Consider the following 16,165-nt stretch of genomic DNA (forward strand, 5'->3'; position numbering starts at 1 on the left):
GCTGCTCCTGAAACAGTGCCCTTCAGACCTCAGCTGGCCTTCAAGGGCATGAACAAGTTTGGAACCTTCTGCTGGTTCATTTTTAATTTTCGCCTCTGAGCATGGCACAAGGCCAGAAAAGCACTCAGAGGAGCTTCCCTCAAATGCCCTTGCAAACCTTGCAAAATGACGACCCACTGTCCATCAGATGACACTACAGGGAGGTGGGGCTAGCCAGACTTGCAGGATGCAACAGCTTGATCATTCAGGCCAGGGACCACTGTGTAAAGGGAAGCTATGGTTTAGGGGCTGGGAGCTTCTCTAGGGGTAACAGGAAAGGGAAGTGTGAAGGGAATATGCTTCTACGACCCTTCCTCTGCTGTGCTATTAAAGTCATCTTCCTTCCTGCGCTTGAACTAAGAAGCACTGAAAATGCTTGAAAGAGGGGAGAGGGAATCATTCCCAGAGGAGACATTATGTAGAAGTTCACAGGACCATTTATTAGGTCCTATGGAGTATTTACTTTTTAAAAGCTCTGCCAGGGGAAGGAAATCTGAAGCTTCATGCTCTTGAAATGGATCTGGGGAAAAGGCCCCATTGGACCTGAACAACAGGTATGCCCCCATCTCTTGGCTGCATACCCCAATGGCAGTTAGGGGACTTTAATCCTCTCTGTTGGCTAGGACTGATGGGCTAGCTCCCAGTAGGGTCTCCATCTGTGCTCACCTCGGCACACACACTTAGCCCTGTGACAGCTGATTCCAAGCCCCAGTCTGCTTTTCCTATTTCAAAATGGCAGATTCCTAAAGTGTTGTGGAACAGTATCATCCAAATGGTGCTATTTCAATGATGGCCAGAGTGGGCAGTTCTGAATAACCATGACCCCAGACCTACTACAATAGCAGATCCTATTGCCACTGTGCTTTGTCAATCATCAAATGCTTTGGGAGATGGAAAGGAGTAGCTAAAGAAAGAAAAATACAAAAAAAAGACCCGGAAAATTTGTTGGGTGATGGAACGGAGTACAGAGGTAGAGATACTGGTTAGGCAACAGGCCCCCAAACTCAGAGACACAAAAAAGTGAACATCCTCAAAGCATAGAATATGTTCAGCTTTTTACCTGAATGATTCTACCATTCTGAGTCCCCCAGTCCATTCTGTTCAAGGGACCAGTGTTTTGAAGATTTTACTTCCCTTTGTTCAAAATGAAGGAAACACGTTCTGCTAATGACCAAGCCTCTTCTATGAGTAGTGATGCATATTGGGAGGTGGCTATAGTTTGCTGCAGTTCAGGTCTTCATGGGGGAATGAGTGACTGAACTGCTCTGGTTAGATCCATGCCGTATCTCATGTCCTAGAAAGTTAATGTCTCCCAAAGCACCCAGAATATGTCAGAAATAATGAGGAAATAACTTGAGTGTCAGAAAAATAGGGTCTGAATTTTAACTTTATTCCCAGGATGAGGATAAGAGTATATGAAGAAGCTACCTTTCCCACCTTCCACTGCAAAGCTAGACAGAAAATCAGGAAGAGCAGGGCAGGCTCTGCAGCTGGGAGTGGCATGGAACCTTAGGTTTGGGGGCACCCACATGTTTGGAGGAAAGAGTGCTGAGTTGAGGACAAATAATCCTGAATTCTGGATGGGCTCTCATCCACTGGTGGGACTACAGTCAACTCTCTGTGCCTTAGTTTTTTTTCTCTGTAAGACCATTCAGGCCATTTCTCCTCTCATTCTCACAAGATGATAGAATGCAATGATAGACTGGAAAGATCCTGGAGAAGAATAAACTAATATATACATCTCTATATATAAATAACATGGGTTTTCTTTTTTAAAAGTGAGACTCAATGTTACAAATTATTTAAGCCTCTCCGCTGGACCCATCCTTCAGGTAAAAAAACAGCTATGAGAAAAAGATGGACAAGAAAATACTGTTAAGGCTCCAGGGACTTATGATGCTTTATAATTGGGCTCTACATTTTAGTTGTCTGCAAGCAGAAACTAAATTTGAGAGAGACACAGCCTTAGGATTCATATAGCAGAGAGATTCTTTATTAATTAATTTCTTTCTTTCTTCTAAATTTCTTTCTTAATTAATTAATTCTTTTTTTTATTTAAATAGCTTCTTTTCTCTGAAGAATTAAGTCTAGACATCCTCAAACCAGAGGAGAAGAACTAGATCAACTCTGAGAAAGAGGTGCTGCCTATTCCCATGAGTGCTAAGGGTCCATGATGCAAGAAGATCGGAGATCGGAGCACACAGAGGGCAAGGAGGCAGCCATGATGATTTAAAGAGAAACTGCTTCACATCTCCATCCTTTATTCCATTACATTCATCTCTCTCATGACTCTGGTTTTAGCAACTAGGGGTCAATGCTCATGGCCAACAGTCAAACCTCACAAATAAATGCTGCCTGATGCTACTTGATAAAAATGAGGGAAGGAAAGGCCAGTATGTGTCTCAGCACTGTTCCCTCTGGTATTATCTTATACCAAAGCACAGAGAAAGCTCCATGACTCAGAGAACAGGGGCCCATCCAGGAGGCACTCTTTCCCCAAACTCCAGGCATCACGGATTCATTCAGAAATTGGAGGAAGGGTTCAGAGAGATGTGGAAAATGCCATGCTGGTTCATGCACATGTCCCTCCCAGCTTCGGTCTCTGAGGCTGGAATCACAGGAGGGCAGAGGCTAGCCACCCCCACTGTTCCTGACTGGCTTTGGATAAACAGGAATACATCGGTCATCATCCATGATTTTACCTGGAGTCTTCGCGAACCGCTTCTTCTGGCCTGTCAAAAAGCAAGTGCAGGTTTGGATGGCGGGGAACAAAGTTGACGAAGAGGCTGAACACTGCATGAAGAGAGGACCAAGCCAATGAGAGAGCAACAGCAGCAACAGAAAACCAAACAAACCCTGCAACAGACCTGATGGGGGATGAGTCGCTGGACGTGGATGAGGTGGGCATAGGGCTGGATGGCGCCGAGAACATGGGCCAAGATGGCGAGAGGGGTGAAGTTGGGCTTGGATTCGGGGGGCTGCAAGACAGAACAATCAGAAAACTCGTCAGCACAGAGGGAAACCACAATGGGGGCATGAGGTTCATGGGAGGCCAAATGATGGGGAGCTGGAGCAGACAAGGAGCACTGAAACCTGGCTGTGTTGTCAGTGCCAAGTCACATTTCTCCAGACCAGACCTCAGTATATTCCAAGTAGCATCTCTTCTGCAATTCTTTGGAATATTAAGGAGTCTCTCTGCCCTGCAGAACAGCTGCTTTCTAGGTCACAGGAGCTTTTTCGACGGTGTGCCTTGCCCACTGGTGGAAGATGGCCTGGGCCCATGTGTGTGAGCTCCCACTCATACTCTAGCACCAGCCCATGTGGAACAGAGATAGTTTATAAGAGGCCTTCAGGTTCCACTGCTGTGAGAGTGTTTTTAAAGTTGGATCTCAGCAAAAATGACCATTTTTCTGGGCCACACGGGCCATTCAGCCAGAAAACCATTTCCTGTTTACATTTTTAACTAAACGGGCTGTGTGCCATTGAAGACTCAGAGAAGCAGTGCATCAGAAATACGATAGCAGATGAAGGGTCTGGACGCACACCTCTCAGGAGAGGGCACACATTACCCACAGCATTGAGGTTCCCCTGAGGTTTGCTTTCCAGGCCTGCCCTTTCTCTTTTCATGGATTTTGGGCATTGTGACGCTCTAAGAAAAAGCCCCACAGGGAAGGCAATGAAAAAATGAGGAACAGAAATCTTCGATCTGTCATTTTGTTCTTTGATGGGTAGCTGATCAAAAGTTTACAGGGGAAAGGTTAAAATTACTCACTGAAACACAGCTTATGACTTTTAACTGGTCACGTTAGCCCTTTGACTTATTTCTACAAATTACACAAACAAACATCTTAGCAACTCCATAAAATCATATTAAATCACAGATTGTGGGAAGACCAATGACTAAGAAAACAATGTGGAAATCGCCCAGCCACAACACCCCTGCAGTCCTGAGCCTCAGCCGACTGCTGGAATGTTTGATCCAAGCACTTTAGCAGGGGGGAAAATGACAGCAATCCAATTCCAGTGCAACAGACTCTCTAAACATAGTGGGATTTAGCAAGAATGCATAAATGTTCTACTTAATGGGCCATTCTCAATTCAGACATGAGATCTAATAATGGTTCTAATTACCTATGGTTATAACATACATTCTCATGGAAATATACAGTAAAACCTATCACGTGAGTTCACCAGATATCCACAGACTAAAGGAATGAAACACTTATTTAATGCCATTACGTACATTATATTTCTAGAACATAAATTCTATAAGGGCAAGGATTTGTATCCATTTTGTTTACTGATCTATCTCTAATGCCTAAAATAGTGTGCCTGTAAGTATTCAAGAAATAATTACTGAGTAAATTAATAAATCTCATTTAACTTTGCCAACAAGCTAAGACACACAAAACAAATGTGGAAGCTTGGGGCCAATTTGAAACTTGCCTCTAAGTGACAGGGCCGAGGTTCAGACCTTGTTCCCCTGGCCGTCAGCCCTGGGCTCTGTCGACCACAGAGTCCTATCTCTAGGGTAGCAGGACTGGCTCTATTCCTTTATGCTGTGCCAAGCTTCCTTATAGGCCCGGTCACAGCATTAGAAGCCTTCTTAACCACTGATTTACGAGTTTCCTTTAGATCCCTGCCACATTTGCAAAGGAAATTGGGAATGTAGCAACAGACAGATTCATTAAGACTCAACATATTGTAAATTCTCCAATCCTGCCTCCAGTCTTCTCTCTGGTAGATTCACATAGCAGATGGAATTCATATAATATAAGAGATTAAATTCTAAAAATATGGCTTTTTTCTTTTTCTCAAGTAATCCAGCAAAAAGCTACTGAGCATACAATATGTTCAAACACAATAAATGGAAAACAATTTAGCATTTGCCAAGGTCCCTAACCTCAAGAGTTCCCAATCTATTTTAACAAGATCGGACTGACCAAAAAGCAACTATAACATAAGACAGTAAGATTTGGCAGCCGAGGGATAAGTTACTCTCTTATTAGTTGAATACCTTCTCCTGCTTGACTCTGTCTCGAGTCCTGAGAGAGAGTGCTGCCTCATTTTAACTGTGCAGTCCTCATTTTCTTCTATGGCTGCAGCTAGTGAGCAAGACCTTGCTTTCTCAGGCCTCTCCCCACAATACTCCCCTCTCGATAATGACCTAGTAGGCAAGGCCTGGCCATGACTTCCAAACTGCAACCCAGCCCAGGAACCCAAGATCTGACCAGGGAAAATTTGCAAGTTCAAGAGAGCAAGCAGCCCAGGCCAAGAGGCCTGAACTCATCTGTTCCTCTGGTCAGTGGTCAGCACAGGACAATTAAAAAGTCTTAGGACTTTTTGTTTGTTTGTATTCTTTTTTCCTTTTTAGTGGCTTTTATAAGTACAAAACACCTCCAGCTTCCTATCTCATTTGTACAAGAATCATGCCTTTGGCTAAAGGCATAGCTGGGGACATACTCTATAAACACAATGTGGGCTCTGAATGTTTTTTCACATCCATGCCTATCAAAGTGGTTCTTGGCCAGTAGTACGTGGCTGAAATTATCTGGGGGTACAGTTGGAATTCCAAGGTATTTGAAACCATTATAAGAACTTACTCTTCAATCTCCATGTCACTTATTGTACTGACTGTCATTTTTAACAACTAATAAAATTTCATTTGTTTGCTTGTGTATTACTCATAGCAGTGACATTTATTTGCTATAAAATGACCACAATTTAAAATTTATGATGACTATATTTTAGCGTAACAATAAAATGCACACACCACAGTACTCTGATTTTTTAAACTGCTGGAATTATGCTTTTTACTCATTTGTGCTCAGAATCATGTCAATAAAACTTATGATCAGCAATACTATAGAACGTGTGTTATTTATTTAATGATGGATATCTATAGCAAAAGAATGACAATAATATATAACTATTATTCCAAGAAGCAAGGAATACATTTTATTTTAATTGTGATACAACTCAGATACAACTCATATAGGTGGGAAATAAGATCACACAGATGATGCTAATGGCCCAAGACTGTATAATCTTTCATTTCCCTTCAGTTCCAAAGTGACTGGCTATAGCTTATGGAAAAATGACAACAGCAGACAAAAATAAACAAACAAACAAAAAAACCTCTCCCTTAAAAAAACCTAAAACAAAACACACAAACAATAAAGGTCAGTTTGCTACTGGCTCTGAAGCTGCTATCAAATTCTCACTTTCCCTAAGAAGGCCAAAGATAACAAATGACTGAGGTTAGGATAGGAGAAAGTAATTTTGAAACTACAGTCTTAGCAGATGAGCCCCTAAGGCTTCTCTACCATCCTAAGAATAAGGCTGTGAGTATCTGAGCTGAATGTCCCAGCACATTTTTCATTTCTGGGGTTCTGCCTGTACCCTACTCCTCTTCCCCACCCCCTTTAAGGCCAGCTACAACAACAACAACAACAAGAGCTTAAACTTTAGCATGAAATGAATATTTGCTGTTTTAGTTTGGATTCAACTGGAAGGCTTGTAATAGTTTAGTCTGCTGGTCCACAGTGTCCTCAAAAGGAGTCCAGTCAGTCCTGTTGACATTCACTGGACAGTGAAGAAAGAATGGTTTAGGAAGATAAGGCTCAAAGGCCTGGCAGCATGTTGGGTTGTGGCCAATAGTTCAAGTACAGTGTGTGGCATTATCATCAGCTTGACACCCTTCTGTGGTGACTCACTTGAATGATGGAATGTCTGGTATACCAGCCAGGGCATGCCTGTCTTACTATGGACAGTGCTGCCCCAGCAGGCTCCCAATCTCATCATGCATGTGGCAGACCCAGGCTAGTCTCCACTCTATGGCTTTTAAAACCTGGTGCAAGATGAGCAGTAAACTGACCATTAAGAAGAAAGCTAATCTTTGAAGATTCTGATACTCAAAATTATAGATGGCCTTGTAGAAAACTAGAAAATACCAAAAGCAAGAAAAAGCAATACAATCATAATTTATAACCACTGATAATCATTATTGATATCTTGGCATATCTTCTCATTTTGGAAGGAATAAAACTACATAGTAGCCTGTTATGGTTTTTTTCCCCCCACTTATTAAAGCATTTTTGAATATTAAATAGCCTTTGCTATCACATTCTTAAAATGACTAGAGGGGTATTTTATCATATGGTATATACCCTGATTTACGCAACCTTTCTCTTATTGTGTATATTCAGATTATTATGTCCCTCTAGCTATCATAAAGAGTGGGGCAACTCGCATCCTTGTTGAAGATCACTGAATGTATGTTTCCTTAGCATAAATTCCTAGAAGTTAAATTACTGTGTCAAAGGCTAGGAGTCCTTTTTAAGGGTACTGATACATCCTAGCAAATAGATTTGCACAACAGTTCTGCTGAACTGCATTCCCACCAAGAATTCCTGGAGGCTGTCCCTTCCCTCTCACCGTCACCCGAGCAGCAGGAGGCATCATTAAAAAAAAAAATTAGACTTTTTTTTTCCCTGTTGGGCTCTACTCTTTCCTAGCACTTCTAGTGATGTAAAAATGAATACAATTCCCTTCTCTTGTTCTGTTTCCATCTGGAAGCAATGTTTAATTTTCCAAAGGGCATTCTGCCAAGAAGGTAGTATAGGAAAGAACACAAGCAGGTAGACAGAGAAGACAATGTAAGCCTGGAGAGATAGAGCCCTCGTCAAATGGTGTGGCTGACCGAAGGGAAAGTGGGAGTGACAGATGGTCAGCCCATTCCTGGACTCTTAAAGATGGGACTAACTAGGAGGGGTGAGGTATAGAAGAGTATCCAGACAGTCTTCTGCCAGGTGTGTACTATGGAGAAGTCAAAAAACTGGCATTTGCTCCTCTCTGCCAGGCACTGGACTGTGATCTATATAGCCCAGGTTCCCAGTCACATATGTTGAGCCTGGGCAAGGACTGTGAGATCACTAGCCCAGGGCTGACCTTAATGTACCATCAGTCTTCTCTTCCCAATTAAGTACAGAATAGGAAGGTGCTATTAAATCCAAGGGGGTATGCTTGTCTTTCCCTCTACCCCCTGCCCTTTCCTCCTAGGAGAGATCAGAGAAAATTCCATGAAAACCAATAATGTCCTATTTAATCTAATCCCAAATCAGTGAATTCTTCTTCCTTGGAAAATATCCCTTTATGTCTTGATTTAAGGCACATAAAAAAAGAAGGGATATCAAACCTCAGCCAAGGGAAGAGGCCCAAAAGGAATACTGATAAAATGGAAGTGGTGAATCCAAGCAAATGACACAAAAAATGATTTTAATTTGTTAAAAAATTGACCACATATTTTTCACATGTGTCTGCTGAAGCTGTGTCAACACAGAAATTCTATATATGTCCCAAACTAGTGAATTTTTAGTATGTGCTTCACAGTCTAACAAGAGGGAAAACACACATGCCCCTGAGCTGTATCATTCTGTGATCTTTTGACTTTTACCAGTATGCATAGTATTTACAGATTCTTCCCCTCATCTAATATACTACCTAATTTATCTTAATGTGCATTTTTATCCTAATGTATTATCTATTTTAATGTGCATTTTGATCCTGTCAATGACAGTTCTGATTCTTATTTTAATGAGACAAATGGTAAAATCCCCTTAAGGCCTTAGAAATTATAGGCAATCACTTTTAAGACAGTTTTTAAGTGATTTGCTTTTAAAATAGTTCAATTTATCTAGAGTGTAGTAGTTCCCTTTCCTTTCTGAAGTATAAATTTCAAACAAAATTTAAACTCGGATGGAGTGTGCTGGGAATGGCAAATAATTCCATGATTTAAACAAAATTCAAAATCTTAGAATAGAGCATCTGTCATCCTTAAGGTTCTCCAAGTCAGTAATTTGGAACTTTTCATGTATAATAATGCAGAAATGGGAGGCAGAAGGGAAATCTCTGGATTGGAAGTAAAGATGACTGGACAACAGTTCCAGTTCAGTTGCTCATTGTGCAGGGAAAAAAACCTTAAGGGAAAGGACCAGCGAGGGTAAGAGGGCCAAATGCCTCTACTGTGCTTCATGGTACAAAATACTGAATAAGCAGAGTATTCTTTTTTAAATCTGAGGGTAGTCCCTCAGGCTTTTTCAATGCCACATTCCAGGTACATGAGAATTGGTTTTTATGTATGTACTTTCTTTCAACTGAAAAAATTTCATAATTTATTGTTTATTTATTGAAGTTATTTGTAAAGAAAGGCTGAAGCATTTTGGGTCCCATAGAGAATGCATATGTTTATACTTGCTGTTTCAAAGATTTGAACAGTTGCTGAGAAATCACCAAACTTCCTTACTATCTTAAATTGAGTGCAGTACAATTGTCACTCCCTCTATAATGAAGACATCGCAAAAGCAAATGCAGTCACTGTAATTTAAAAAGAGAAGGAAAGGAATAGTGTTGCCAGGTTCAATCTTACCTGTCCTGAGACGTAACTTAAGGCCACCATTCTAATACTAGGGATATTTAAACATTATTCTTAACATACATCTGCAAGGAGGAAGCTCTAACTACACCTCAGGGGATTGAGAGCAGGGAACTAGGTGGCATGGATTTAACATTCACTTTTTAATTTTATTTATACTGTTTTAATGTTTTTATCATGAGGCTATATTATTTTGTAATAGTAGAAAGCACTCTTCTATAAATGATGCTAGGATAATTGGATATCTGTATGGTAAAAGTAACACTTGGTCTGTCCTTCATATCAGACTTAATATACGATTTCCAGGTGGATTACAGATCCAAATGCCGAAAGCAAACAATAAAGGTTTTAGAAGAGAATAACTCTGGGAACTTGAGGTTGGAACATATCCAACAGAGTCTACAAAGCAGTAACCATAAGGATAATACAGATATACTCAACTACATTAAAATTAAGAATTTGTATTTATCAAAAGACAACATTAAAAGAGAGTAAAAAGGCAGCTTACAACATACAAATAAAGGGCTTATAACCAGACTCAACAAAGAGTTCCTACTGATCAGTAAGAAACAGAAAGACAACCAAGGGGGAGACGGCAAGCAACTTGAACAGGGACTTAAGAGAAAATGCATCCAGACGCCTGGGTGGCTGAGTTGGTTAAGCACCTGTCTTTGGCTCAGGTCATGATCCCAGGGTTCTGGGATCGAGTCCCACCTACATCAGGCTCCTTGCTCAGTGGGGAGCCTGCTTCTCCCTCTGCCTGCCACTCCCCCTGCTTCTGTGTGCACTCGTGTACTCTCTCTCACGCTCTCTCTCTCTGACAAATAAATAAAATCTTTAAAAAAGAGAGAGAGAAAATGCAAAAAAAAAAAAAAAATGCTTAACCTTGCGGTAGTCCAAGAAATGTAGATTAAAACCCTAATGAGGTAGTTTTTCACACATACCAGAGTGACTAAATAGCTAACACCAAAATGCGGAAAACACCACGTGGTTGCAACATGTGGAATGTCAGAGCTCTACTGTTTTATTGGAGGGCTGGAGACTGCCGCACCCACTCTGGACAGCTTGGCTTCATCCGGCGAAGGTGAAGTGATCATCCTTTCTGATCCAGCAGTTCCGTTCCCAGACCTACTCCTTCCAGCATGGCAAGCATAAGAATGTGCACAGCAAATTATTTGTAAAAGCAAGAACAAGAAAGCCAGAAGTTCAGTAAAAGAACAATGGAGAATGACTTTTAGAATATTAATATAATAGTACACTCTACCATAATGAAAATAAATGAACTAACGACTAATTTTAAAAAATGTATGAAGGACTCTGAAAACCACTGAACAAAGGAAGCCAGACATAAGAAAACAAAAAATTGTGTTTTAAGGATGCATACAGGTGATCCTTATTATTTGCAGATGTTGTGTTTGTGAATTCATTTACTGGCTACAGTCTATTTGTAACCTCAGAATCAATACTCACGATGCTTTCACGATCCCTCGTCGACACCCACCCGCAAACCAATGCAACACCTGAGTCCCTCTAAAGCACCCAATGTGCACAATGCCAGCCAAGATGGCATGAAGGGATCGTTGTTTCGGTTCTCCAGAGCTTCTAAGTACAAGAAGGCACGGATGTGCCTTATGTAGGAAACATGTGTTTAGTAAGATTTGTTCAGGTATGACTTACTGTGTGGTTGGCCATACCTTCAATGGTAATGAATCAACGATGTTAGACACCGTATACAGATCAGTTGACAAAAATGTGGTAAAGGGGTGCCTGGGTGGCTCAGTCATTAAGCGTCTGCCTTTGGCTTGGGTCAAGATCCCAGAGTCCTGGGATCGTGTCTCGCATTTGGACTCCTTGCTCACAATGGACTCCCTGCTCAGCGGGAAGCCTGCTTCTCCCTCTTCCACTCCCCCTGCTTGTGTTCCTTCTCTAGCTGTGTATCTCTCTGTTAAATAAATAAATAAAATCTTTTTTTTTTTTAAATGTGGTAAAGCTAAAAAAAATAAAAAAAATAAAAATAAAAAAAATATAAAAAAAAATAAAAAAAAATAAAAATAAAAATAAAAAAATAAAATAAAAAAAAAAATGTGGTAAAGCCAGAGGCTCACAGGAGCATAACCCTGTACTTCCCCTAGGAGCAGTGGTTCAGTATTTGCTCATTCAGTATTTGTATTGACTCTATTGAACGTAACTACTGGACATAAAAATGATCTATATTTAAGAGACAAAAATGCAAATAAGAACATGGAAGTGATTACTGTAAACATCTGATCAGTGATTCCTTTTGTTGGGGGGAGAGGACTAAGAGAGGGAAGGAGAAAGCAAGAGATGCAGTCACTTCTGGGGTCTTGGCAGGATTGTACTTCTTAACCTATGTGTAATCAGGTGGGTGTTTGTTAAATGATAACTTCTTAAACTGTACATTCCTATTTCATGCCCTTTTGTATAATAAAAAACATGGGAAAACCTATCTTAAAACATACTGACAGACAGTAAGTAGATCAACATATTAACGGCATTCTCTGGATGACAACAGTAAAAGTAATTTTTATTTTTTGTGCTTTAAACTCTCCTCCACATTTCCTATAGTTAATCTGTTATGTTTATAACCAAAAAATAAATGTCACTAGTAAAAGCAATCTCCCTAATCATGCAAGTGGCTACTTTTATTCTCTGGAGGAGGGATGTTTAATAGAGCCAAAGTGACAGTTCCATCTTTCTTGCACCAGTCTGTAGTTTGGGTTGCATAATACAGTTGGCAGCTCCCAACTGTTCGTGCTCTTTCTCTTCTCTTTTCAGTCAAATACAATCAACAAATATTTACTGAGTACCTTCCATATCCAAGAACTGATTTTCCCATCCTGCTCTCCTCACTGAGAAGTGATGTTGGGTCCTCGAGAGACATTTTTATTTTGGTAAAGTTATTACAGTAAATCAATGGTGTCTTCCTTTCTCCCGAGCATGGGGAAGTCAAATAGGACAGTGCCAATGTCACATTTGAGTAAGCTAGACAAGATGTTAACAACACGGGCTGTAAGTCACTGGCCATCTGGCATACTTTTCTATAAGGTCTGCTTGCAGGGAATATTTCCTGTTTAGACAAGGGGGAGGAAGAGGAGGGAGAAGGATTTGCTAAGAATCTCAGTGTCCACTGCTGAAAACAAAGGAGTATCTAAAATTAGCAGTGGTGGCCCAGGACATTTCAGCTTAAAAGTAAACCCTAGGGAAAGGAGATTCCCTGAATAAAAAGGCTGAAATATTTCACTATGTTCAGAACTCTCAGCAATAGAAAAAGCACTTTTGCTAAGGATAATATTCAGGACGATTAAGTTAAATTTCTGCAAGCCTACAAATCCTTGGTCTGGATACCACAAAAGGCATGAGGCAGAGAGATAAGCAGAGATGAACTTTGGTGAAAAGGCCAACAGTCTGACTCTCTTTTTCTCCTCCCAAGCAAATAGCTGACTTCCCTCTAATTCTTGTGTTTATTCAATAGTCTAAACATGTGGAAAATTACTTCTGATTTGATTTCAACCCACACAAACATCTTCTCTACACCATTTATTACCTTCTATGCCTGGCCTTGCTCCTTCAGTGTGATGCACAAAACCTGCATCTTCCCCTGGACCACACTCTGTTTCTACAAATGTTGGCTCAGGCTGCCCAACAAAGGAATGCAATCTCACTAGGTTTCGTGGTGAATTTTGCCCCTTGTTCATTTGGGTCTGAGTTGCTTATTGACTTGACTGGAAAAAACTTTAAATGATTTTCCAGCAAAGTCACCCTTTCCAGTGGAAAAAAAAGAGTTTTAACATCTGTGCATAAAAAAACAAAACAAAACAAAACAAAAAACTGAAGGAAAATGATTTCTATATTCTGCTATAGTTATTATACTCTAAAACCAAAAACCCACTGAGAAGTCAATGAAAACAGACACAGCAAAACACCATTAATTCTAATCTTACAAATATATATATTTGTAGTTATATATATATATATATATATATATAATGCATTTTCAAATATGAGGCAGATACAAATTACTCTGCAGAATTTTTGGCAAATTTACAATGTAAGCAAGATGTTCAACACAGATACTTAAGAGGACCGTCTGCAAATCTGATCCTGTGTACTCTTTGCTTAGAACACTTCTAAGTGTTTCCCCTTTCCTCGGAGGATGAAGACCAAGGCCATCTCACCTAAGACTACACGAAGACTCTCTAGCCTGGTCTCTTTACCTTTTAACCATTCCAATCCATCCTACATCATGTTGTAACTACATGAACCTCTTAAACTCACAGCTCAAATTTTGAATGAATAGCAATTTCCTTCTCATAAACTTCTGACTATCTATTGCACAAAGAATAAGGGAGAGTGAAAGATGTAGTTACACAGTTTATTCCTGGACACTAGTTTTCCCCCTCCCTTTCTTCTGCTCCACAAGTGATACAGGTGGAGCCAGCATCACGTGGATTTCATTACAGGGGCAGGCCTGTGATCCAGTCTGGCTTGTCTGGGGCCCCTTTCCTCTGGACACAGAAACTGGGTCAAGGATGGACATGCAACTGACCATAGTTCCTTCTTGTGTTCCAACATACGAATGCTCTTCTGGAAGCAAAAGCCATTGGCTTAGTGTGACCAGAGATCTTTTATCCCATTACATGGCAAGCATCTGTCTGTAAATGAGGTTTGTTTGTTTTGTTTTTGTTTTTTGTTTTTTGTTTTTAAAAAGGAGGTAAAAAGAGCCAAGTAAAATAATAATTTGGGTTCCTGGATCCAGCTGTGCTGGAGGTTAGATCCACCCTGAGATTTCCCAAAATTGTAAGTTTTTAACTTCCACTTTTTCCTTAGGCCATTTGGGTTTCTGTCATTTGAAGGTCTTTCTTTCTTTTTTTTTTTTTTTAAAGATTTTATTTATTTGTCAGAGAGAGAGAGAGAGAGAGAGCAAGAGCAAGCACAGGCAGAGTGGCAGGCAGAGTCAGAGGGAGAAGCAGGCTCCCTGCAGAGCAAGGAGCCCGATGTGGGACTCGATCCCAGGACACCGGGATCATGACCCGAGCCGAAGGCAGCTGCTTAACCAACTGAGCCACCCAGGTGTCCCAAAGGTCTTTCATAATACAGCCCCAATTGCTCTTCTTAATCCACCTTACTTGCTTTTATGTCCTCAGGGATTTCCGAGTCAGCAAGTTTTTTCTTAAAGGGTCATATAGTAAATATTATAGACTCCCTGGACTGAAAGGCAAAACTGAGGGTATTAGGTAGTTACTTACATAACCATTTAAAATATAACAGCTGAACAATGTAAAAACCATTCGCATCTCATGAGCCACAAAACAAAAACAAAACCAAGACCAAAAACAATAGACAGCTGGCTGGATGTGGCCCATGGGCCTTAGTTTTCCAACCCGCTGCGTTCTAGCCAAACAGGTTTATTTGTGCCACGGGGGTGCTTTCAGCTTTCCATCACCATGTTCTTTGCTGGTGCTGTTTTCCCACCTGGACTGTCTCTTCCCTTGCCCCTAATTAATGCCCATCCACCAGTCAAAGCCATTTTCAGCATGAACTCCGACATAAGGCTTCTCTAGTTATCACAGAGTTCTATACTTCTTTGAATCCTCAAGCACTAGCCTTTCTTTTCTGGTCTTGCAGAAGGGAAGTTATGGTCCTCCTCTTACATCTCTTGTACACTATGATGCTTCCTAAGTTTCTTTGGAATTGACAATATATAAAGGTTTCATTAAAAAAAAAAAAAAAAAAAGACCCCACAGGATCAAAGTCATTAGGGAAAGAAAAGGAAATAGGGTTCTACCAGAAGCCAAGCATAAGGCCCTGGTAAGCAGGGCAGCTAGGTATTTCTGAGTCAGAATGATCTGATATCATAAAATGTAAGCAGATCTCAGTCTAGTGCTGTCATGGTGGCTCTGCATTCCGCCCCCTTTGCTTGGTAAAGCACTTGGATGGTAGTGCCTGACAGGTGCGACAGAAAGGATGTTTCAAACCTTCTGCTTCTGGCAGGGAGGGAGACAGGCACACTAGCCTGTACTCTGATGAACTCCTGTGTTTCCATATTCAATTTTGGTCACTCGTTGGCATTATTCTTCCTCCTGACTACTGGGGAGTGCTGCCCAAACCTAGTCATTTACCCAGCCTCCTAGCTTTGGCTGTATCTGTGTATCATGTGTACATTTAATACAGAATATCCTAATATTTTTCTTTAAATTGATCCCTGTAATAAAGCAGAATCATCCGCTTATTCTCTTCTAAATGATAAAAGCTCATTCTTATTAAAATGAAGAAAAAAGGTCATCCAGGCATTATTTTAAATGTTCAGGTACCTCAGTGTCATAAGACTTAAATTTTAGAAATTTCTGTTCTTGGTTATCTTTTTCTTTCCTCTAGTAAAAGTACCGCATTTATTTTTCCAAGACCTATTTAGTTATCCTAAAAAGCAAAATTAATTAATAAAAAACTTATATGCCCATTCCAGGCAAGGATTTGATGGCTATTTAACATTTTTGTCTCTTAATTCTGCTTTCATTTGTCAATACTACATCATCATCATCATCATGTCAACATTTACTCATTGTGTTTACTATTCTTGGGAGAAGAGGATATTAAAAAATAATTTTATTGAGGTATAATTTCATAGTATAAGGGTCACCCATTTGAAGTGTACACCACTGATAGAGTTGTGTA

General features: G+C 40.4%; 1 protein-coding gene across 5 annotated transcripts in view; it reads right to left on the minus strand.

Annotated features, from left to right (window-relative positions):
* Nucleotides 1-16,165, minus strand: part of ARHGAP26 (Rho GTPase activating protein 26) — a 437,396-nt gene that overhangs the window by 17,945 nt on the left and 403,286 nt on the right. For 3 of the 5 annotated variants that reach the window (XM_045075347.1, XM_045075350.1, XM_045075349.1), the window contains exon 21: nucleotides 2,907-3,017. The exons of 1 other annotated variant lie outside the window; for it this stretch is intronic. In XM_045075347.1, coding sequence (XP_044931282.1) covers nucleotides 2,907-3,017 — 111 coding nt within the window. Of the gene's footprint in view, nucleotides 1-2,741; nucleotides 3,018-16,165 lie in introns of all 5 variants that reach the window. One more of the 5 variants, XM_045075346.1, reaches the window with a different exon arrangement.

Source organism: Mustela putorius, unplaced genomic scaffold (assembly GCF_011764305.1).
Source record: "Mustela putorius furo isolate JIRA1106 unplaced genomic scaffold, ASM1176430v1.1 tig00000145_pilon_pilon_pilon, whole genome shotgun sequence".
NCBI classification, from domain to species: Eukaryota; Metazoa; Chordata; class Mammalia; order Carnivora; family Mustelidae; genus Mustela; species Mustela putorius.